Source organism: Hemiscyllium ocellatum, chromosome 22 (assembly GCF_020745735.1).
Source record: "Hemiscyllium ocellatum isolate sHemOce1 chromosome 22, sHemOce1.pat.X.cur, whole genome shotgun sequence".
NCBI classification, from domain to species: domain Eukaryota; kingdom Metazoa; phylum Chordata; class Chondrichthyes; order Orectolobiformes; family Hemiscylliidae; genus Hemiscyllium; species Hemiscyllium ocellatum.
Window position 1 is genome coordinate 50,152,164 of NC_083422.1, and position 25,164 is coordinate 50,177,327.

At 43.2% G+C, this 25,164-nt stretch overlaps 1 protein-coding gene across 1 annotated transcript; it reads left to right on the forward strand.

The window, feature by feature from the left end:
- Positions 1-5,567: 5,567 nt before the first annotated feature.
- Positions 5,568-23,474, forward strand: st3gal7 (ST3 beta-galactoside alpha-2,3-sialyltransferase 7). The gene is made up of 6 exons (XM_060841811.1): positions 5,568-5,605; positions 7,620-7,743; positions 10,260-10,603; positions 14,759-14,945; positions 18,444-18,602; positions 22,977-23,474. The coding sequence occupies exons 1-6, from the start codon at positions 5,568-5,570 to the stop codon at positions 23,217-23,219; spliced, it is 1,095 nt and encodes a 364-aa protein (XP_060697794.1). The 3' UTR covers positions 23,220-23,474.
- Positions 23,475-25,164: the final 1,690 nt, after the last annotated feature.

Sequence of the window (25,164 nt, forward strand, 5' to 3'; positions counted from 1 at the left end):
AAGTCGCTTGATTTCAAGTCCACCTCGATCGGAATCTCTCAGACTGAACACATTCCAGGACCGGCACCACCAAATTCTGGAACAGAAAGAAAGCTGCTACCCTTTGGGCAGGTCCGTCCTTAACAGATATTTGTAAGACTGAAATTGCTGACTTGCTTCTTGTGCATTTTGTACTTTGCTCATATCTTACTGGTCTTAATATTTGAATCTGAAAATGTGTTGCTGGTTAAAGCACAGCAGGTCAGGCAGCATCCAAGGAACAGGAAATTCGACGTTTCGGGCCAGAGCCCTTCATCAGGAAACAATTCCTGATGAAGGGCTCTGGCCCGAAACGTCGAATTTCCTGTTCCTTGGATGCTGCCTGACCTGCTGTGCTTTAACCAGCAACACATTTTCAGCTCTGATCTCCAGCATCTGCAGACCTCACTTTTTACTACTTAATATTTGAATGTCTTGCTCAAGATAATCAGCTGCCACTAAGCAGCAGGCTGCTTTCAACTTTACAGAGGGTGGTTTATCTGCAAGCCTGTATTTATTAACAGTGACAGATAGCTGAATCAAATCTGCTTTCCTACCTCTGTGCTCGGCACAGTGGCTCAGTGGTTAGCACTGTTGCCTCACAGCTTAAGCGACCTGGATTGGAATCCAGCCTCGGGCGACTGTCTGCTTTCCTCCCACAATCCAAACATGTGCAGAGTAGGTGAATTGGCCGTGCTAAATTGCCCATAGTGTTTGGGGATGTATAAGTTAGGGGCATTAGTCAGGGTAAATGTAGGGGATTGGATCTGGGTGGTTACTCTTTGGAGGGTCAGTTTGGACTTGTTGGGCCGTAGGGCCTGTTTCCACACCGTAGGGATTCCATGTAAATATTCACAACACGGTTAAAAAAAACCATTGTCAGTCGTAGTATTTCCTGCCAAATATTCACTCCATTGGTTCCTAACCAGATATTTGAATAGTGTACCAGTCTGCAAATAATTACCTTTCAGGCAAGTGTTTTATATCTTAAACAAAAAAGTCTTAACTATTCATTACTCAGTAACTTTAGCAGAAAGAAAATCAAGCAACACAGTAATCTAATTAATGTCTGTGTGTTAAACAGGAATCATTTGGTCTCAGTCCCCATTCACATGAAAGACGGACAAATACAACAAAGTGAAGGGATAAATAAGATAACAATCCTGGCTGGATTACTTCAATGGCCTTCACAATGCATTGTTTCACATGTATAAATGTGGACTTCTAGGCTGGTTTTTCTGAAACGTTGATCAGAATCATCTCAGTTCATCCAGACAAAGGCAGTAATATTTCTACCTCAGTTTTCTATTCTCTGGGCTTTTCGGAAGCTGGTTTAGGAGATTAGGGAGTTTTAGATCTTCAAAAAAATTCATCTGAACCTATCTCCCTCTGAACTGGTTGCACTTAATGCTGTCAGATCCAACACTGACTTTGTAATGAAGCCAGCAGATAAGGTGCTGTTGTTGTCTGGCGTACTGACCTCGACGGGGCAAAGACTGAGTGCTAGTTCTCAGATACTTCCTCCTGGACCATGACCCCACCATGAAACACCAGGCCATAACTGTTACTAATCTCATTTTGTCTGGTGATCTCCCCAAAGATCACTGCCTCCAAGCTCATAGCGTCCCAACCCCGTGCAGCCCTTCTACCTCCTTCTCACAAACAGGACTGCCTGCCCAGACTCTGTTTCTATCTGCCTCTGCCACACAGAACTCATCTCTTCCTATCTGGACTTGATTTTGTTCTCCTCTTGTTCAGTCCCTGTCACTTATATCTGTGATTCCTCTAATGCGTTACATCCGTTTCAGAATTTCTAGTTCGCACGCTCCAGCAGCCTCCTCTTTACTATAAATGTGCAATCCCTTTACACATACATTGCCCATCAGAGTGGTCTCTGGGCTGTCTGCTCTGTCCAGGAAAATAGGCCTGAACCGTTCTCATCCACCACCACCCTCCTCTGCCTGGCTGAGCTTGTCCTCCCCCTGAACAGCTTTTATTTTAACTCCTCTCACTTTCTTCAGGTGAAAAGGGTGGCCAATGGTACACGCATATGCCCCAGTTATGCCTGTCTCTCTCCTGGGTACATGGAACATTCCATGTTCCAGTCCTAGTCCCGCCTCCCACATGCAGGTCTGTCTCCATTAGATCAATGACATCATCAGTGCTGCTTCTCTTTCTTGTCTGGAATTGGAAAAGTTTATCCATTTCACTTCCAATTTCCGTGTCGCTCTCATCTTCACCTGTTCCATCTCTGTTTCCATTTCTGGGAGTAGGCTGGCCATCAATATCCACTACAAACTACAAGAGTACTACAGCCTCAGGCGACTGTCAGTGTGGAGTTTGCACATTCTCCCCGTGTCTGCGTGGGTTTCCTCAGATGCTCCAGTTTCCTCCCAAAATCCAAAGATGTGCAGGTCAGGTGAATTGGCCTTGCTAAATTGTAGATCAGTGGTGCTGGAAGAGCACAGCAGTTCAGGCAGCATCCAATGAGCAGCGAAATCAACGATTCGGGCAAAAGCCCTTCTAAATTATCCCTAGTGTCATGGATATGCAGGTTAATTGCATTAGTCGGGGTAAATGTAGAGTAATAGGGTAGGGGAATGGGTCTGGGTGGGATACTCTTTGGGGGGTCAGTGTGGATGTGTTGGGCCAAATGGCCTGTTTCCACACTGTGGAGATTATATGATGATGATTCTTTGATGAGTAGATTGGAATGGGAGCCTAGCAGGGTTTCTGGAAGTAATTCGGGAGGCACAGCAGAAAATTATCCCAAGGAAGAAAAAACATACTAGGGGGAGGATGAGGCGACCATGTCTGACAAGGGGAGACAGGGAGAGCCTAATGATCAATCAAAAGGAAAACCATACCAAGTGTTAAAGATTAGTAGGAAACCTTTAAAAAACAGCAGAGGGAGAAGATGAAATGTAAAAGGAAGCAAGTTAGTAATGTAAAAAAAGATTGCAAGAGATTTTTTTTAGATATCTACAAGGTAAAAAAAGAGTCTGAAATGAGTATAATGAGGTCAGCTAGGTGGACCTCATTTAATAGACTTCCCTGTTTGGGACTGTTCATCCGGTCCGATCAGGGAGTCCTGGCTGACAGGTATAAACAGGAGTGTCAGAGGTCCTGTTCACTCTAAAAGCTGGCTCTGAGGGAACTGGATCATTGTCAAGGACTCTCCATGTGTAAATAAAGGGTGACTTGGTGACAGGATACTGGCCTCTGTGGAGTTATTTCATTGCAAGAATGGACGTTAGACTGCTGTAAAATGAGGCTGGAGAAGTAGCAATGGGGAATGAAGAAATGGAGGAGGAACTGAATAGGTACTTTACATTAGTCTTCACAGTGGAAGGCACCAGCAACATACCTGAACTTCAAGAGAGTGAGGATGTGGAGGTGAGAGTAGTGGCCATCACTAAAGGGAAGATGCTAGGGCATCTGAAAGTGGATAAATCACCCAGATCACATGGATAGCTGAGGAGATTGAGGAGGCATTGATGTTTCAGGAATTACTGCAGTCAGGGACAGTTCCAGAGGACTGGAAAATGGCTAATGGACCATCCCTGTTTAAGAAAGGAGGGAGCAGAAGATGGGAAACAATAGGCCAGTTAGCATGATCTCAGTTTTTGGTAAGATTTTTTGAGTCCATTATTAAGGATAAGACTGTAGAGTACTTTGAAATGCATGGTAAAATCAGGCTGAGTCAGCACAGCTTGGTAAAGGGGAAGTCATACCTGATGAATGATAGAATTCTTTGAGGAGGTAACAAGCAAGTTAGATAAAGGAGAGCCAGTGGGATGTAATTGATTTTGATCTCCAGAAGGCCTTTGACAAGATGTTGCAAGGAGGCTGCTGAATAAGATGACATACCATGAAGTTAGGGCAAGTTACTGGCACGGATAGAGGATGGGCTGACTGGCAGAAGGCAGAGAGTCGGGATAAAAGGGCCCTTTCAGGGATGGCAGCCAGTGACTAATGGAATTCCTTAGGGGTCCATGATGGGACCACAGCTATTCACATTATACATTAACAGTCTGGATGAAGGAACTGAGGGCATTGTTGCTAAGTTTGCAGATGACACAAAGATATGTGTTGAGCAGGCAGGGAGGCTACGGAAGGAGTTGGACAGGCCAGGAGAGTGGGCAAACTGGTAGATGGAATCCAATGTGGGAAATCTACGTTTATGCTCTTTGATAGGAAGAATAGAGCAGTAGACTATTTATTGAACAGGGAGAGACTTTGGAAATCTGAAACACAAGGAGCCAGGATGTCCTAGTTTAAGATTCTCTCAAGATTAGCAGGTTCTCTTGGCAGTTAGGAAGGAAAATGCAGTGTTAGCATTAATTTGAAGAGGACGAGAATACAAGAGCAGAGATGTACCATTGAGGCTGTGTAATTCTCCATTCAGACCGCATTGGGAATATTGTGAACAGTTTTGGGCCCTGTATCTAAGGAAGGACGTGCTGGCATTGGAGGGGTTCCAGAGCAACTTTACAAGGATGATCCTGGGCATGAAGGGCTTGTACTATGAGGATTGGTGAGGACTCTGGGTCCATACTCTGTGGAGTTTAGAAGGATGTCAGGAGAATCTGATTGAAATTTACAGAATACTGGATCGAGTGGATGTGGAAAAGATGTTTCCACTAGTAGGAGAGACAAGGACTGGAAGGTACAGCCTCAAAGTGAAGAGCTAACCCTTTAGAACTCACCCTTTAGGTGGGGAGGAATTTCTTCAGCCAGAGGGTGGTGACTCTGTGGAGCTCATTACCACAGAGGGCTGTAGAGGTGAAGTCATCGAGTGTATCTAAAACAGGGAGAGGTTCGTTTGATTGAAATAGGGGATTAAAGGTAATGGGGAGAAGGCAGGAGAATGGGATTGAGACACATATCAGCCATGACTGAATGCACTGGATCTGAGATGACTGACCTCCAACAATCATAATCACAAACATAATGTGCCAGGAATGACTCCAACTAGCAGAGTTTGTCCCCAATACCCATTGGTTCCAGCTTTGCTCTGGCTGTTTGATGTTACACTCAGTCGAATGTGGCCTTGATGTCAAGGGCTGCCACTCTCCCCTCCCCTCTGGAATTCAGCCCTTTTGTCCATGCTTGAATCAAGGCTGTAATGAGGTCAGGAACTGAGTGGCCCTGGCCAAACCCAAACTGGGCATCACTGAGCAGGTTATTGCTGAGCAGCTGCTGCTTGATAGACAGTTGATGACACCTTCCATCACTTTACTGATGATTGAGAGTACACTGATAGGATGGTCCTGCTGAGTTGGATTTGTCCTGCTTTTTATGTATCGGGTATACCTGGGCATGGAGCCAAAGCCTGGCCCCAGTCTCTCTCTCTCTCGTGTCAATGCAGTTGATTCCAGCGATGATGGGAGCTGGTCCTAACTGGATCCTTTTATTGACAGAGGGCAAGGAGTTGAACACAGGAATTGGCTTCCTTTACCCATGAGCAAACGCGTGGAGAAAGAAAACAATTGTTGAGCTAACTTTTTTTTTGTAAATATTTCCAGTTTTCAGGCTGTGTTGACAGGATGAGGACAGCTCGGCACATAATCTGCTACAGGAACAGGTAAAGCCAACGTTTTATACAGAGAACAGAAGAAGCGTTTCTTGTGGTTTAGAAAGAGCAAAGGGTTCTTGGGATAATGGTGAATAAAAAGCAGCTTTGCAGTTCAGCCAAGGAATTACAATGCTAATGAAGCTCTGGGATTTATTTCTGGGGCGGGATGGGGAGGTTAATCCAAAAGCCGTGAAGTAATGTTAAATTTATACTGGGCACTGGTTGGACCACACTTGGGATAAGGTACTGTGTACAGTTCCAAACACACTAATGTGAAAAGGACACAAAAGCATTGGAGAAATTAGAAAAAAGTACAATGATGGTACTAAAATGAGAATGTTTTACAATTTAAAATAAGATCATGAGATACAGGAATCGGAGTAGGCCATTCAGCCCACTGAGTCTGCTCTGCCATTCACTGAGATCATGGCTTTTCTGCTAACCCTCAACTCCACTTTCCTGCCTTTTCCCTTTAACCCTTGATTCCCTTATTGATTAGAAATCTATCTCAGACTTGAGATCCAGCTTCAACGACTCTCTGGAGTAAAGAATTCCATAGATTCACAATCCTCGAGATGAGAAAGAGTTTTTTTCTCTGAAAGTCTCATTTTAAATCTGTCACCCCTTACTAGACTCTCCCTCGAAGGGAAATAACATTTTATCCAATATTCTCCAATGCTTTTGTGTCCTTTTCACATTAGTGTGTTTGGAACTGTACACAGTACCTTATCCCAAGTGTGGTCCAACCAGTGCCCAGTATAAATTTAACATTACTTCATGGCTTTTGGATTAACCTCCCCACCCCACCCCAGAAATAAATCCCAGAGCTTCATTAGCATTGTAATTCCTTGGCTGAACTGCAAAGCTGCTTTTTATTCACCATTATCCCAAGAACCCTTTGCTCTTTCTAACCCACAAGAAAAGCTTCTTCTGTCCTGTCAAGACCCTGTCAAGTCCTCTAAGAATCTTGTGTGTTTTAATAAGGTCACTTCTCATTCTTCTAAATTCAATGAGTGCTGACTCAACTTACACAACCACTCCTCTTGAGAGTCTGTCTATCCCCAGAATCAGCTGAAGGAACCTTTCTGGTCTGTCTCCAACTGTCAGTATTATCTTCCTTAGATAATGGGCCCAGAACTTCACAACATCCCAACTATGATCTGATTAGTGGCTTGTACAGTTTAACATTCTTTCCTCCTTTTATAATCCATTCCCTTTGAAATAACAGCCACATTCTATTTGCCTTTCCTTTTACCTGCTGAAATTAGATGCTAGCTTTTTGTGGTTCATGCATGAGGACTCCCAAATCACTCTGTTCTGAGTGTTGCTGGATAGGCCAGCATTTATGCCTGTCCCTAGTTGCCCTTGAGGAGGTGGGGGTGAGCTGCCTTACTACTGCAGTCCACGTCCAGTGGGTACATACACAATGGTGTTAGGGAGGGGATTCCAAGGTTTTGACCCACTGACAATAAAGGAACAGCGATTTATTTCCAAGTCAGGATGGTGAGTGGCTTAGAGGGGAACTTGCAGGGGGTGGCGTTCCCATATATCTGCTGCCTTTGTCCTTTTGGGTAAAAGAGGTCGTGTGTTTGGAAGGTGCAGTCTGAGGAACAGACTCATTCTTTGTTGCATCCCCCAGTGATTCAGTCTGAACAAACGTTTGTTACTTTTTTCACTCATTTCCCAGTGAGAAAGAGACCGGGGAAGAGATTCAGAGGCATAGATCCACAACATCCCTGTGAAACCATTGAGAATCATACAGGGACTGACACAGAGACTCATCAAATTCAATCCCCAAAACCCTAGCAATGAATCAAGACCCTGGAATTTGAATGTTTTCAGTTATTATAAAACAGTGCTGATCACTGCAATAGGGCACTTGGCATGATGTAAAGGAAAAGCCCTGAATACAGGGTGGGAAATGTTTTGGCGATCTATTAACATTTTTCAGGAGAATGGATTCAGGTTTTGGGGTCCTACGTGGTCATCCTGCTTCATTCTGAGTTCCTTTGTTCTTTCTCAGGCAGCAATCTCTGTTCACATCAGTCACGCTGTTGTCCCTCTGTTACCTGGTGCTGCTGTACCCTTCCTACCACAAGCAGCAGGATATCTGGAGATATTACAGAATGTCTGAGGATCACGTTGTGGTAAGCTGCAGGTGCCGACCTGTCCAGTGAGGGTGAGGGCCAGCGCGATGGTGATTATTGGCAGAGTGAGGGCGATGAAGCTGAGGTCTGTGATGGTAGCAATGAGGGTGAAGGTGGTGAAGAGTGCATGCGAGGTTGGCGAATAAGGAGCAACATGTGCACTGAGAAGTCACTGCCAAGGAGCTTGCTGGTCACTGGCACCAACCTGCACGTTGCACTCTCTCTGCTCCGTTACCCTGAACGTGCAGCTGTTGCAAAGCCCACACCTCTTACAGCCTTTAGACCCTTCAAAAAGGACGTTACGGTGGCTCAATACTTAGCACCGCTGCCTCACAGCACCAAGGACCCGGGTTTGATTCCGGCCTCGGGCGAATGTCTGTGTGGAGTTGGCACGTTCTCCCCATGTCTGCGTAGGTTTCCTCCGGGTGCTCCGGTTTCCTCCCAAAGATGTGCAGGTTAGGTGAACTGGCCATGCTAAATTGCCCCCCAGTGTCCAGGAGTGTGGAGGTTGAGTGAAATTAGCTCAACAGGAAATGAGGGATTTCGAGGATATGGTTTGGGGTAGAGCAGACTCTCCTAGCAACACAGTCTAGATTAGAGTGGTGCCGGAAAAGCACAGCAGGTCAGGCAGCATCCGAGGAGCAGGAAAATCGGCATTTCGGGCAGGAGCCCTACATCAGGAATCCTGCGCCTCTCTTAGCAACACAGCCTACCAACTCCACAGCAACCAGCTTAGCAGGCTGAATGGTCACTTTCTGCACTGTAGGGAATGTATGGTTTCATTAAAAAAGATTAAATAAGCGAATAAACCACTTAATCTTAAGGACCAACCCTTTCACAAATTTTTTAAAAACTAAATTCCAAAGAAAACTTCATAAACTAAAGTTTCGGGCAGAGGGTGGGAAAGCCCCTCTGGTGCCCACCTGCTGTGGAAGACCTGAAGCCTGTTTGTTGTAGCTTTTATTTACAGAAGTAACTGAGTCCTTCATTTAAGGACAGAAACACTGAAACTAGGAGCAAGAGTAGGCCATTTAGCCCTTCAAGCCTGCCCCACTATTCAAAATGTTCGTGGCCGAACTCAGTATGCTGTTTTCTCCCATACCTTTTGATCCCTTTAGCCATAAGGACTATACCTAACGCTTTGAAAACATTCAATGTTTTGGCCTCAACTACTTGCTGTGGCAGAGAATTCCACAGGATCATTGCTCTGTGAATGCAACTGTCTGTGTGGAGTTTGCAGATTCTCCCTGCATCTGCGTGGGTTTCCTCCGGGTGCTCTGGTTTCCTCCCACAGTTCAAAGATGTGCAGGCTGGGTGAATTGGCCATGCTAAATTGCCCATAGTGTTCAGCGATGTGTAGGTTAGGTGCACTAGTCAGGGGTAAATGTAGAGTAATAATGTGGGGGAATGGGTCTAGGTGGGTTACTCTCCAAAGGGTCGATGTGGACTTGTTGGGCCAAATGACCTGTTTTCACACTATTGGGATTCTATATAAAAAAATTCTATAAAAATATTTCTCCTCTGTCTCAAATCAAAATAGCTGTGACTCCTGATTGTGGACTCCTTGATCATCAGAATCCTCTTCCTGTGTTTACCCTGTCGAGTGCCATTAGAATTTTGTAGGTTTCTGAGATACCCCCTCATTCTTCTAAACACCAGCGAATATATTCCTACATGATCCACTCTGTCTTCATAGGTCAGTCTTGTCATCCCAGGAATCAGTCTGGTAAACCTTTGCTGCACTCCCTCCAGTGCTAGAACATCCTTCCTCAGATAAAGGGACAAAACTGCACATAGTATTCCAGGTGTGGTCACAACGAGGCCTTGCGCAATTGCTGCAAGACATCCCTACTCCTGTACTGGATTCTCCTCACTATGAAGGCCATTCAGTAGTCGCTGCACCCACAGGCTTACTGGTGTACGAGGTCTCGCTGCACCTCCCCCTTTCTTGACCTTTCACCATTAAAGATGCAACAAGACTTCTTGCCAAATTGGGGAACTCACCAAATGTCTCCAAAAACTCAAACAAGAGCTGTCAGGCAATATGTGCCCTTCTCAATGAAAGACTAGGGTGGAAATAGGTGTTGGTACAACATGTACCCCACAGGAGAGCATTTGGTCTCTGATGGCATTGATGGTCCAAATTGTGGTGCCATCTTTCTCAGCTGAATCCATCCCTAAACTAGACTGGTGAATCCTAGGGGAACATGTCACTGTTTCAGAGTGAACTCATCACCCTGGTCTGATAACTCCCATTGACCATACTGTACTCCAGGGAACATTGTGGGTAACGCAACTGCGGACTAGAGCACTTAGCATAAATGTGAGCTAAATCTTTCTCTTAGATTGAGATATAGATCAGAACAAGAGAGGGAATGTGAAGATTAGATGTTATTAAATGACAGAGCAGCTTTGAGGAGGCAAATGGTCTTGTTTTGGACGTTGGAAACTTGTGTGTATCCGGAAAGACAATGCTGTGCCTTAACCAAAAGGTCCTTTCTTTGGCTTTTCTTTAGCGCCTGCACAATCGAAGCCAGCGGATAGTCTCTGGTGCCTGCAAAGCAAACTCCAGCTGGTCCAAATTCTCTGTGCTGTATTCGGGGAAGCAGCTGGCCAGGATTCCTGTATTTGTGCAGAAAGAGATGATCCCACGTCCGGGCACCACATCTTACAGTCCGCCACTGGGCTTCAGAGGTTGTGAGGAGCAGCTGCAAGAAGTCATGGAGATGCTGCCACAAGCCGGGCTTCCAATGGGGGTGGCGCAGGGCAGCTGCTTGAGGTGTGTTGTCATAGGGAACGGTGGCATTCTGCGAGGCAGCAGGCTTGGGACCTACATTGACCAACACAACATCATTATCAGGTGATTAGAATCTCCCTTTGTTCAGGTACTGACTTTGTATACAGTTAGATACCTAAATGTTATTTCCAACAGCAATCTTTCACTGAGCTACTTCACAGACTTTCACACTCAACTTGACAGAGCGTAACCACTGCTCCTGTGCCTCTAGATTCATCTTTTGGTACTTCATTTGGAGGGGGGAACCTGATTGAGGTGGATAAGCTTATAAGAGGCATGGGCAGGGTGGAAGAAGACAGCTGTTCCCCTTCATCAAAGGAGGGATAAAAAGGGGCCAACATTTTAAAGTGGAAGCCAGGAGGTTTTAGAGAGGATTTGGGGCAACACTTTGGCCCAGAGGGTGGCAGGGGAATGGAACGCACTGCCCACAGTGTAGGAAACCTTTCAAAAGTATTGGATCAGTACTTGAAATATCATAACATTCACGGCTATAGGCAGAACAGTGGGACTAGTGTAGGTTGTTGTATACTGTGGCTGGTACAAACTCAATGGGCTGAAGGTCCTCTTTTATACGGTGTCATTTCATTCCATGATTCTTTGTTCTATTTCCACCATCTCATTTTACGTGGTGCCATCTTCCCCTTTATCATTTAACCTCTTCTGCCTTCCGCCCTATCACAGACATTCCCTTCTCTTTATCTCCTCTTTCCCTTTCTCTCTACTTATTTAAAACCTGTTGCATCGCTAACTAACTTCCTTTCCTGATGGGGGGGGGTCACAGATCCCAAGTGTTCCATGAGAAAAAGATGCAGGACTAGGCCATTCAGCCTCTCGACACTGCTCTGACGTTCAGTAAAATCATGGCTGGTCTCCTATTTCAAATTCTCTGTACCATTACCTCTCAAGACAGTTTTCTGGTTCCATTTCTGATTTCCAGAATCTGCATTATTTTATTTGTTGTACCAATATGACACACTATTTCCTTTCTCAATCCAAAACGTGTTTCAGTTTAATAACTCCGGAAAATGCAAGTCTCACCCTGGTTTGAATATCGTTTCTCCATCTGGGGAGGTTCAGGCTCTCGCTCTCACTCCTGAATATCAGAGAGTTAGCAGTTTGCTATGGACAGAATGTGAGCATCATTCACCCGGCTTCTGTCTGCCAGCTGTCTCCATTAATTATTGATGGCCTGAGTCATCGAGATGTACAGCATGTAAACAGACTTCGGCCCAACCTGTCCATGCTGACTAAATATCATAACCTAATCTGGTCCTGTTTGCTAGCACTTGGCCCATATCATCTAAACCCTTCCTATTCATATACCCATCCAGACGCCTTTTATATGTTGTAATTGTACCAGCCTCCATCACTTCCTCGGGTAGCTCATTCCATACACGTACATGAAAACGTTGCTCCTTAGGTCCCTTTTAAATCTTTCCCATCTTACCCTCTGTTCTGGACTCCCCCACCCCCAGGGAAAAGACCTTGACTATTTACCCAACCTATGCCCCTCATGATTTTATAAACCTCTATATGGTCACCCCTCAGCCTCTGACGCTCCAGGGAACACAGACCCAGCCTACTCAACCTCTCCTTATAGCTCAAATCCTCCAACCGTGGCAACATCTTTGTAAATCTTTTCTGAACCCTTTCAAGTTTCACAACATCCTTCCGATAGGAAGGAGACCAGAATTGTACACAATATTCCAAAAATGGCCTAACCAATGTCCTGTACAGCTGCAAAGTCTTCTCTGAACTCCACATGCTCCAACCAACATTCCCTTCCTCCATCATGCGATATTTCATCAGGATTGTCAACTATAGCTCAGTGGGTAACACCCATACCACTGACGTGCAGGGTTCTGTAGTCAAGCCTCACTCTAGGGTTTTTAACATCAAAGTGAAGACTGCCACTTTAGTATACTACAGATGGAGTGCTGCATTGTTAAAGGCACGTGCTGTCTTTGGATGACACATGTGCCTACTCAAGAGTGGAATTAATTCCTTGGCACTACTTCAAAGCTGTACATGGTGTTCTGGTAGATTTTCATCAATCAGTCGATATTGCCGAAGCAGATTATCCAATCGCTAATTGGAATCTTGCTGTGCAGAATTTGGCTGCTGCATTACCTACATTATAATTATAATCCCCTTGTCTATATTTAAGGCTAAGATAGATCTGTGATTGGTCTTCAAACAATACTGGAAATTGGATGTCAGGAACTTTGGATCAGCCATGACCCTATTGAATGGTAGAGCAGACCTGAGGGGCTGAATGGCCTTCTCCTGTTCCTGTTTCTTACTGTCTTGTAATAGTGACCTCAAAAAAAATTGCATTGCTCTATAGGTAAAATACTGCAGATGCTGGAAATCTAAAACAAACAGAGAACACTGGAGAAACTCAATGGGTCAGGTAGCATTTAATTCTTTAGTCATTCTGGGCTCAAAATTAACTGTTTCTATCTCCACAGATGCTGACGAGTTTTTCCAGCATTCTCTGTATTTGTTCACTTTGTTTGAAAATTGCTTTAACACATCCAGTGGTTTTGATAAATATTATATAAATACAAATCTCTCTTGTTAAGATGCAATGATCTTAAACTTTGTGTATATGTGAAGCTGGCAGAAGTGGACTTTGGAATAGACCCTTTGCGGAAATAATTCAAGTGCCCCTTTTATGGTGCTCTGGACCTGATTAACATCAGGCTGAAGAATGGGTAAGGATAAAAGACAGTTCATTGACAAAGCATGATTGAGGGTCAGATCACTGCAATGCCAGTAAGAGGCAACTTCCAAGTGAAGAGGAGAGACTGGGTTGGGGAGGGAATGATCAGAATGTAACTGCAGTGTTCAGTTGTTCTGCATTTGATGAATCGCGTCTGTTCACTATTGATGCCAATGTGTTTGATTAGTTAAGGCTGGGTGTGGACTCAGAGAAAAGTCAATGAATTGGAGAAAGGGCTAGAATAAGAAGCATGAGATAGACATTTTAAAACACTGGAGATTAGTATCACCTCAGCAGAGATCTGAAAATACATAATAGTAATGTCAACCCAAACCTTGGGAGCATCTACAAAAGAGGAGGAGTGCAGCGATTATGTAGAGTATATTCTTTGAATGAAGTCGGGGGGGTCACAGCTGCTCTTCCCCATTCACCAGCCAGGTTAGTGTATTTTCATGACACAGCATGTCAATTGTGGTTCTTTTAAGAACTTCTAATGAGAGTCAGTGATTTCTACCCGATACCAGGAAGTTATTTCGAAGCTATTTGCCTCCAACTCATTCTTTTCCAAGCCTTAACACTTGGAATTTTGTTCTTTCCATTAGACTTCCTTTCCTCCTAACATCTCTCCACCTGCCAACAGATTTTGAGGCGTTAATTATTGTAATTGACAGTTCTCTAGATTGACACCTACCTGAATATCAAAAATATATTTTTCTGTTGCAGACTAGAAGTTCATTAATACAGTTGTGAAAAACACTTCTCACATGTAACCATTTAATCAAATTATTCAACATTATTTTTGAATATTGTTTCAAACATTATTTTGGACATTAGACTAAGAAATAATGGGCATTTTTTTTTCTAAAAGTATTATCAATTGTTTGTTTCACCAGCAAAATCTGGGTGTAAGCGTCTGCACATGGTTACCCATTAGAAAATGGCAACATAGGATCTTTCCAGGGTAGAGGTATTGATGTACAGGTTTTTCCCTTTTAAGTGTAACAAGAGAAATTGATGTCCGTGTAGTATTGTTGCAAGATTATTAATCCTGAGACCCAGGTAATGTTCAGGGATCTTGGCTTTTAATCCTGCCATGGCAGACAATAGAGTTTGAATTCAATAAAAATCTGGAATTAAGAATCGAATGATGATCTTGAAACAGTTATTAATTGCCAGGAAAAACCCCACTTGCTTCATTAATGTTCTTCAGGGAAGGAAACTGCCATCCTTACCAAGTCTGGCCTACATTTGACTCCAGACCCATAGCAATGTGACTGACTCTTAACTGCCCTCTGGGAAATTAGGGATGGGCAATAAATGCTGGCCTAGTCAATGATGCCAATGTCCTGGGAATTAATCAAAACAATGAGTTGATACAAAAGCTTTTTCATCATGGACAGCTGTACAGACGTACACATATTTGCTCATATTTAAATGCTAGAGGTATCTGCTCTGATACCCGTTCTTTGGATTAATTCTTTTCTACCCATCAGGATGAATAATGGGCCTGTGATAGGTCACGAGGACGATGTGGGATGGAAGACCACATTGAGGATCACATATCCAGAAGGTGCTCCCCTGTCTCCCTGGGAATATGATTCAAACTCACTTCTTGTGGTGGTGACGTACAAAAGCACAGACCTTGCTTGGCTAAAGGCAATGGTCAGGAAGGAGTCAATGGTGAATAAGCATGTCCTTTCCCATTTCCAAATGTTTACTTTTAGCAAGATCTTGCATTGCTGCTGATGTTGTAATCTTTAACTGAAGGAAATCTCTTTTTATTTGCAATCTTGTCTGCAACCATTCTTGTTTTTCTCTAGAGTTGTAGAGTCATAGAGATGTACAGCACAGAAATAAACCCTTCGGTCCAACTTGTCCATGCCGACTAGATATCCTAAATTAATTTGTTCCATTTGCCAGCATTTAACCTATATTGTTTATTATGGACCAGGCCAGACCCCCACAAAATGTTTCAAGAAAGTAGCCCGAACCCTAGCTGTGTTAGTTGTTTTAAGCAAGTGTAAAATGGCTATCCCAGGAGGGATGCCACTGGCCCAACCACTTAGTTTTAAACAAAACAGAATTTATTTGCAAGATTACCGAATGAAACACAAACAAAAGAGAACAGAATACATAATAGCTTAGCCTATCCAAAAACTCAACAGATTATCCCAACTTAATGATGCTGTTCCAAATACTTACATTAATCCCCATAGACACCCTTTGGTACAAAAGGTAAAATCAAACACAGGGTCTTACTAGAGAGATGAAAATGTGTTGCTGGAAAAGCACAGCAGGTCAGGCAGCATCCAAGGAACAGGAGATTCGACGTTTCGGGCATAAGCCCTTCTTCAGGAATGAGGAAAGTGTGTCCAGCAGGCTAAGATAAAAAGTAGGGAGGAGGGACTTGGGGGAGGGGCGATGGAGATGTGATAGGTGGAAGGAGGTCAAGGTGAGGGTGATAGGCCGGAGTGGGGTGGGGGCAGAGAGGTCAGGAAGAAGATTGCAGGTTAGGAGGGCGGTGCTGAGTTTGAGGGAATTGACTGAGACAAGGTGGGGGGAGGGGAAATGAGGAAACTGGAGAAATCTGAGTTCATCCCTTGTGGTTGGAGGGTTCCTAGGCGGAAGATGAGGCGCTCTTCCTCCAACCGTCGTGTTGCTATAGTCTGGCGATGGAGGAGTCCAAAGACCTGCATGTCCTTGGTGGAGTGGGAGGAGGAGTTGAAGTGTTGAGCCACGGGATGGTTGGGTTGGTTGGTCCGGGTGTCCCAGAGGTGTTCTCTGAAACATTCCGCAAGTAGGTGGCCTGTCTCCCCAATATAGAGGAGGCCACATCGGGTGCAGCGGATGCAATAGATGATGTGTGTGGAGGTGCAGGTGAATTTGTGGCGGATATGGAAGGATCCCTTGGGGCCTTGGAGAGAAGTAAGGGAGGAGGTGTGGGCGCAAGTTTTGCATTTCTTGCGGTTGCAGGGGAAGGTGCCGGGAGTGGAGGTTGGGTTGGTGGAGGGTGTGGACCTGACGCGGGAGTCACGTAGGGAGTGGTCTTTTCGGAACGCTGATAGGGGAGGAGAGGGAAATATATCCCTGGAGGTGGGGTCCGTTTGGAGGTGGCGGAAATGACGGCAAATGATACGCTGTATATGGAGGGTGGTGGGGTGGTAGGTGAGAACCATTGGGGTTCTGTCCTGATGGCGGTTGGAGGGGCGGGGCTCAAGGGCGGAGGAGCGGGAAGTGGAGGAGATGCGGTAGAGATGTCAAATAGAGAGAGATGTCATAGAGATTCACCATGGAACACCTTCTTTGACCAGCAGCCTCAAAACTGACTGCTTGCTCTAATAACCAGACTGCTAAAACCCGAACCAAATTAAACCAGAGAAAAGCTGACCTGGGAGAACTGGTCATTCCTCTTTCATTGCACAAGTTTTTCTTTAAACGTGAAAGCCTTTTACCTGAAGTAATATCTGTTTGTTACAATCAAATTGGCTTAAAACTCATAAAAACCAGACCTCCTAGAGTCTCTGCATTTACAAACACTCTGAAAAGTAAACCAAGGACAATATAACCTCGTTAAAAGAGCAGCACCATCACACACTCTAAACCCTTCCTATTCATGTGCCCATCTGAATGTTGCAATTGTACCAGCCTCCACCACCACTTTTGGCAGCTCATTCCATACACACACCACCCTCTGCGTAAAAACATTGTCCCTTACATCCCTTTTAAATCTTTCTGCTCTCACCTTAAACCAATGCCCTCTAGTTTTCGACTCCACTATCCAGGGAAAAAGACCTTGGCTATTCACCCCATCCTTGCCCTTCATGATTTTATAAGCTTCTATAAAATCACCCGTCAACCTCTGACACCCCACAGAAAATAGCCCCAGCGTATTCAGCCTCTTCCAAAGCTCAAACCCTCCAACCCTGGCTACACCCTTGTAAATCTTATTTTTACTTAGTTCAGAGATGGCCTGAGTCCTTTCTTTTCACATTACATAAGTACCATCATCACATCCTCCCCCTCTCACTTCTTTTGATAGAACACAGTCTCCACTCTAACGCAGTTCCACAAGTGCATAACTGTACTTCAGCTTGTTCCTTTAATGAAAGATAACATCAGAAAACTCTGGTGTTGGATAACTCTAAACCCATCACCTCAGGCAAACTTCAAGAGTGCTACTGAGGTGAAAGAGCACAATTTGACTCCATATTACAATTCATTGTGATAGTCACATGTTCTATTCATAGAGATGGCTGGCATGTACTTCATTTCCGTTACATTGAGGTGCATAGTTACTTTAGTGAATCCAAGAACAGCCAAGGACTGTTTTAAAAACCTAATACTCTTCACGGAAGGAACTGTCATCCTTACTCTACATGTGACTCCATCCCATAGCAATGTGTTTGACTCTGAACTGCCTTCTGGGCAATTAGGGTTTGAAAACGACTGGTGGCCTCGACATAGACATCCACATCCCATCAACAATTATAAAAAAACAGAGCTGAGGAACCTTTTTAAACATTTCTGTCATAAACTACAGGGTAGTTTTTGGTCCAAATTCTTGGATAAATTCAGATTGTTGTGAAATAAGTTCTGCATTTCAGAGCAGGTAGCCAGTTGGAAGCATGCAGGAGTTGTCACAGTAAATACACAGAACTAGATGTGAATATATCATGCAGAAAGTTACCTCATTGAAAGGCACAGCACAGGGCAGAACATTCTCATGCGTCTGATCCAAACTGCACATCTATCACTTTAAGAAGAAACATGCTGGGGTGTAGAACATGTGACTAGTGACCATTCTCAATCTAACTTGCAACACCTAGTGAGGCTGTGCTTTTCCGTAACTATAATTGTTGAGGTTCTATAATAAGTCTGTCCACTGAGCGATCCTCTATCATATGCTATCAAATAATATTAAATAGCTTCTATCAAATAAACAGCACCTATGTCTGTTCACTAGACCTGGAGTGAGATCAGTAAGGACAAAGTGTAAGTAAGCACAAAACCACAACAATCTACAGGAGACTGGCCTGGGTTTCATTAGCAAATAGGATAAGGTGTTGTTTGCAAAGTGAAACCTTAGAATGAATTGTTCACATTTCCCTGTGTTACATGCTGATTTGTAGGAACATTTTGCAACCTTTGGAATTTCATTTGACTATTTTTTTCTGATAGAATCTTTGGCAGAAGATGTGGTTTTGGCAATCGGTGGTTGAGTCAATCCCTTTAGAACCAACAAACTATCGAGTATTAAATTTGGATGTCGTCAGAGAAGCAACACTGAATCTCTTGGGCTTCCCAGAGCCTCATGACAATCATTGGACGTGGAAGCAGGTATGACTCTTCAACTTTAACTTCTCGCCAATAAAGGTCCTTGCATTTGAATAGTCAAACCATTATCCAGTCAAAAAACCAAACTGCCATTCTGCCCATTTAACCTCTGCTAGCTTTTTGAAAAATTATCAAATCAGTTCCATTCCTTTGTTGTTTCCCCATAACCCTTCAAATCTCCCCCTTTCAGTATTTTCCAATTCCCTTTTGAAAGTTATTCTTGAATTCTGCTTCTACTGCCTTCTGGGTATAGCATTCCAGATCCCAACAACTCACTGTGTAAGAGAGGTTCTCTTCCTCTCTCATTCTGATCTTTTTGCTAATTGACTGAAACCTGGATTCTCTGATCATGGACCCTCTCACCATTGGAAATAGTTACTCCTCCTTTGCTGTTATCAAAATCACTTTGAGCTATGGAATAAAAACACAAAGTGCTGAAAATGCATAACAAGCTGACCCAGTGTTTGTAACTTCGAGAGACAATGTGTTATGGAATTTTGAGAAAGTATAGGAAGAAGATAAAGGAAGGTAAACAAAGCCCTTCTGAGCAAAGAGAGAGGAGATAGCCTGTATATTGTCCTGATAAACGATGGAAGTGCAGAGGGACAGAACATTCTAGAAGAACAGGTAATTGGCATGAAGAGAAACTCCACATTACTGAAGGAGCAGGGAGCTTTGGGAAAGGCTTAAATATGGCTAGGTAGGGATTGGATTTTAATGACAGCAACTGTAACATTGCTCCGATAGTTATGTTTAATCCAGAACCTAGTGAGTGCACAATTGTTGTTCAGTTCGTTTAAGTATGAGGGATGAGAGACAGTTGCCAGTCCAATTTACACATTGCCTGATGTTCTCTCCCAATGGCTTTAATGGTAAGTTCAAAGGGGATATGAAGGAAGACAAGCTATTCCAGTAACCTTCTCCCATTAGCCCATTTGGATTCTAATGGGAATTGCTCACTTCAAATCTTACAGTATGCTTCATCCAAACATGTATAGAAGATCAGAATTTCAGAGTTAAGTCACAGTGTTGACTTCAAGGAGCCCTTGATAAATTTTAAATTAGAAGGAATTGGGGGTAAACTGTCCACTGGTTTGAGTCATACCTGGCACGAAGCACAGTGGTTGTGGTTGTTAGACATCAGTTATTTCCAACATCACTACAGGAGTTCCTCTTGGTAGTGTCCTAGGCCCAACCACCTTCAGCTGCTTCATCAGCAACCTTTCTTCCATCATAACGTGAGAAGTGGGGATGTTCACTAATGACCGCACAATGTTCAGCACCATTCACGACTCCTCAGATATTGAAGCAATCCATATCCAAATGTATCCAGACCTGACAATATCCAAAATTTAGCTGATAATTAAATCCATGCCAGATAAGGTGCTGAACGTTTCTAATATGAGAGAATATTGTCATTTCCTATTCAATGGCATCACCATCGCTGAATCCTCCACCATCAACTTTCCTGAGAGTTATTGTTGGTCTTAAACTAAACCGAAGTGGCCATGTAAATACTACAAGAGCAGGTCAGCTTGCACATTGTTCAGTTCCTTTGTCAATGTTTCTGATCATTAAGCCATTCCGTGCTTGTGCACAGCAAAATCTGGACAACATTCACCTTTTCCTTTTACCCCATTTTATGATTAAATAGACTTATGGGGTCAATAATATAGATAAAAGCCTATCCTTACCTATCCCTTCTTTTGAGATTCCTTTATTCCTACTACTTTACTGCATGTGTATTTCATAACTGCAATCATCTTTTCACCCGAGGTGAGTTCAGTTCCATAAAGACTTGAGAAGTTCAACACCATCCAGGACACATTAACAGTTTTACCATCACTGAACCTTCTTTAACAGTGCCCCATCCACCTCCTTCAACATTTACTCCCTCCATCGCCAATGCACAGTGTGTACATTTACATGAAACACACTGCAGCAACTTGAAAACTTCCCAAACCCCCAACCACTACAATCAACAGCAGCGGACACATGGGACATTGCTACCTTCAGGTTCCCCTCCAAATGACAGGTCCTAACTTGGAAATTGTTTAGCGGTGAGTCAGGAGAAAGTGAGGACTGCAGATGCTGGAGATCAGAGCTGAAAAATGTGTTGCTGGAAAAGCGCAGCAGGTCAGGCAGCATCCAAACAGCAGGAGAATCGTCGTTTCGGGCATGAGCCTGAAGAAGGACTCATGCCCAAAACGTCAATTCTCCTGCTTTTTGGATGCTGCCTGATTTGCTGCGCTTTTCCAGCAACACATTTTTCAACTTAGCGGTGAGTCAAACAGCTGGAACTCTCTTTGTAACAGCACTATGACTGAGTTACAGCAAATGGACTGCAGGAGTTCAAGAAGACAGCTCATCACCACTACCCTGAGAACAATTAGGGTTGGACCTTGCTAGTGGTACTTAAATGCTGAGAATGTCTGTTGTTACGACACGGAGTAAACCCCTCTGCTAATTTAAACCCAACACACAGAGAAGCTCACCTCACACCATAATCTGTTACTTTTGAGAGGCAAAGAACTATCTCAGAGATCACTATTTAAAGTAAACATCAACAATTTTATTCAGAGAATATTACAACAACTATTTACAACTCATTTCTCTTAAACCTATTTTACCTCCCCTTCTATAATACTGGTCCAATTATTTAAAAAACACAAATAAGATTTACAGGGAAAAAAAAATCACATTTCAAAACCAATCAGCTCTGACGCTTCTCTTTTGTAGATTTTCCTCTGTATTTTCTTGGGTCATCTCTTCTTTGGTCTTCTTCTGCACAACTTTTCTTATGGCCAGGTACCTTTCAGAGAGCCATTCGACTAGCAGTCTGTACTTGTTGGTGCTCTTTGCAGTTCTCCCCCTAACTGTTCAAAATGTCCAGTTTTATATCCCAAAACATTGGATCATTTCATTGGTTTGATGTCACTCCAAACAGTAAAATTCACTGATCGGCCGAATTTGAATTTATTTTTGTTCTATGGCAACGCAATTCCAGCTATTTGTTTCAACCAAATTTTACATTTTTAAATTGTTCAGCACACTCTGTATTTTCAGTCAGTCCTTGCTAGCTTCCTCTCTCTTTTGGGGGTACAGTATACACACCTGGGATGGCATGTTGGCTCAGTGGTTAGCACTGCTGCCTCACAACACCAGGATCCCAGGTTCAATTCCAGCCTCGAGCAACTGTCTGTTCTATGTCTGCGTGGGTTTCCTCTGGGTGCTCCTGTTTCCTCCCACAGTCCAAAGATGTGCAGGTCAGGTGAATTGGCCGTGCTAAATTGCCCATGGTGTTTGGTGCATTAGACAGAGGGAAATGGGTCTGGGTGGGTTACTCTTCAGAGGGTCGGTGTGGACTTGGGCCAAAGGGCCTGTTTCCACACTGTAGGGAATCTAATCTAACCTACATCTTCATAACACTGTTTAAAAGTAACACTATCCATCCTATGATCCCATCCCCGTCGGAAATACACAATAGTGAATATAAGAAGCTGATTTCACAAACAAAATTAGTCAAACAACTAATTCAGAAAAGAGTTGGAAGAATAGATTGTAGTGAGTGTAGAATTTGGAAGTGGTGAACCTGAGCCATCACTAATTCATTGTGTTAGGAGGATGAGGGATTTAAAGCTGGGTAGAACATGTTGCACTTTGGCTCCACCATTACTAGAGATCATTGAATTTTTAGACAGAGCTTTTCCTCAGGACATTAGGCAAAATCAGCTAAGAGACTACCTGTGAACAAAATGAGCTTTTCCATCGAACTAAATGAACATTTCATATAGCATGGTTTCATAGAATTATATACAATAGAAGGAGGCCATGTGTGGTTCCCATGCCAGTACTTTGAAATATCTACTTGATTAGTTCTATTCTACTCCTTGCTTTTTCCTATAACACTGCTTTTTTTTTATTGGACCATGGTTGATCCTCATGCCCTTTGGAACTCCCCAGGAGTTTGAGAGCCTAGTTATTGAGTCAAGAGTCATACAGCACAGAAACAGACCCATTGGTCCAATCAACCCCATGCTGACCATAATCCCAAACAAACTAGTTCCTGTTGCTTTCTCCTCAACAACATCTCAGCCAACCAGAGTTGACTTGCTAAACCAATCGGCACATTATCTCCTGCAACAGAAATTGCTGCGATCTTTCGAATATTTATAATTGTCCTGACGTGTGCAAGATGAAAAGTATCAGCAATGTGTCCCACTCATTTCAGCATAATCCAATTTTCATTATTTATTTGTATTTTGAAAGTTACTATTCAATCTGTTACCACACTCCTTCAGACTGTGCATTCGAGCTTAGGACTCGCTGTGTGATTTATTTTATTCCTGTCATCGCTGTTTCTGTTGTTTTTGCCAGGTGTTTCCAACACAGGGAGTGATTTCCATCGTCACAGCCCTGTACTTGTGTGATGAGGTTAACGTTGCTGGTTTTGGCTATGACATGTCTCGGCCAGACCTGCCTTTACATTATTATGAAACAGTCCGGATGAATGCGATGAACGCTCAGGCTGTGCACAATGTGAACCGAGAAAAACACTTCCTGGTTTCTTTAGTGAAAGCCAATGTTGTTAATGACCTTACTGATGGGATCAGCTGGTAGAATGGGTACTGGAGATCCACAGCCTACAGCTGAAGTCTCGATCTTTTAAACACTTAAAGCGAAGGAATATTTCAGCAACATTCTTCATGTTGCGGCAAACATCTTCAAGCACAGACAAATTCCAGACAAACTACACAGTGTTCTTCCTGCAGCATTTTCCAAACAAAAGCAATGCACATTTAAGCAGAAATTTGTCGCACAACTGTTATGGAAGGGTAAGTTAACCAAGAGTTGGTATATTCGCAGGCAGTTGTCCCAGATAAGAAGGCCAAAATGGAAGCAAGTTAATGGTTATCAAAGAATGAAACTGAAATCTTGATATAGAATACGATCTATGGTTTTAAATATCTGAAGGTAAAGTGTTTAGGATACTTGGAATAAAAGGTATGCACACTGTTGAACGGTGCAAAGAACCCAACACTTGAGTAACTCAGATATAAGTGGAGTTAAGTGCAGTTTCAGTTTTCCACTGAATATTGCGATGGCAGCAATGTGCTATTGTCACCAAGTGTTTGTTTAAGGGACTAAATGCATTCTGGGCAGGAGGCCTAACCAGGCCTATTTGGATTCTCCCAAATAGGCAGCCTTTCTGTAAGTAGGAATAAATAATTGATCATTTATTTTGTTTATGATATTGAGTCAAATGATTCACATTGGTGCTATAATTTCTATACTTCTACTAATAAGATTAAAGTCTCTTGAGTCTTTGACCCTGGATGCTTAAACCTATAAATTATAAGAAAGGAACAGGGGCCAAGTCTTTTATTTGTCAGAGCTCTCACTGTCAATATTGCAAGGTGTGGTATAGTATTGCACATCCATTTCAACAGGAAGGTACTAAATAATTAATACAGCCGGTACTCAGAAAGGTGAGATCCAGAGCATAGTGGAGGATCCCACAGTCCAAAAACGTGCAGGTTAGGTGAATTGGCCACGCTAAATTGACCGTAGTGTTAGGTGCGGGGGTAAATGCAGGGGAATGGGTCTGGGTGGGTGCACTTCGGCGGGTCGGTGTGGACTTGTCGGGCCGAAGGGCCTGTTTCCACACTGTAAGTAATCTAATCTAATCTAAGACTGAGCAATAAACAGTCCTAGGCAAAATCATGTTGTCATGTGTTAGTTCAGGGAGAGCCCATTTCAGCAGCAGTCCAGATTGATGAACATGTTACATTTCTAGAAGCAGAGAATCCTTGCTGTGCAGGTTGCTCTGCCAACATGCCTGTGCCAGCTCTTTAAAAACCAATCAATTACTGTCACTCCCCATAATCCTGCAAGTTACTTCCCTTTGAGTACATGTCAAATTGCTCTTTGAAAGTTCAGATGGAATCCAATTCCACCCATTTTCAGGTTGTGTGTTCCAGAATGTAACAATCTACAAAGACAATTCCCCTCAAAATCCTTTGATAATTATTTGTGAACTTTAGTTATGAAATTAGGAATGCTTATACTGTATGGTACCACTATCACATTGAGAAGTCAGAATTTCAAGGCACATCAGAATGAAGAAGTGAGGGTAAATAATAGAAGTGCAGCACTGCATCCCTGTAAACATTTGAATTACCTATAGATACAACAGTGACATTGAACATGGCCTGATATTTGTGCAGGAAAATAAGGAGTACTGGTGACATTATTGAATATAAAGGAGAGAGCAAGTTTGATGAGTGGTAAATTAAAAGTCAGCTTCTTTCTAAGTCTGCAGCTAGCATTTCTTTTACTGCGCTAAGAATTTAAGTAAGGCATAAAAAGGAAAATGAGTTTCTCCCAACATCACACAGAGTAATCAAGCTCGACTGGAGCGTAGCTGATTAGTTAACTAAATTAACCATTTCAATCTAGCATGAAGATACACTTTTCCTTTTGTACTGTGGACTAAAAGTGGGACTAGATATTGCTTTAAACCAAGGAAACTGTGAGAGATGTTGCAGTTTTAAAACAAGTTACT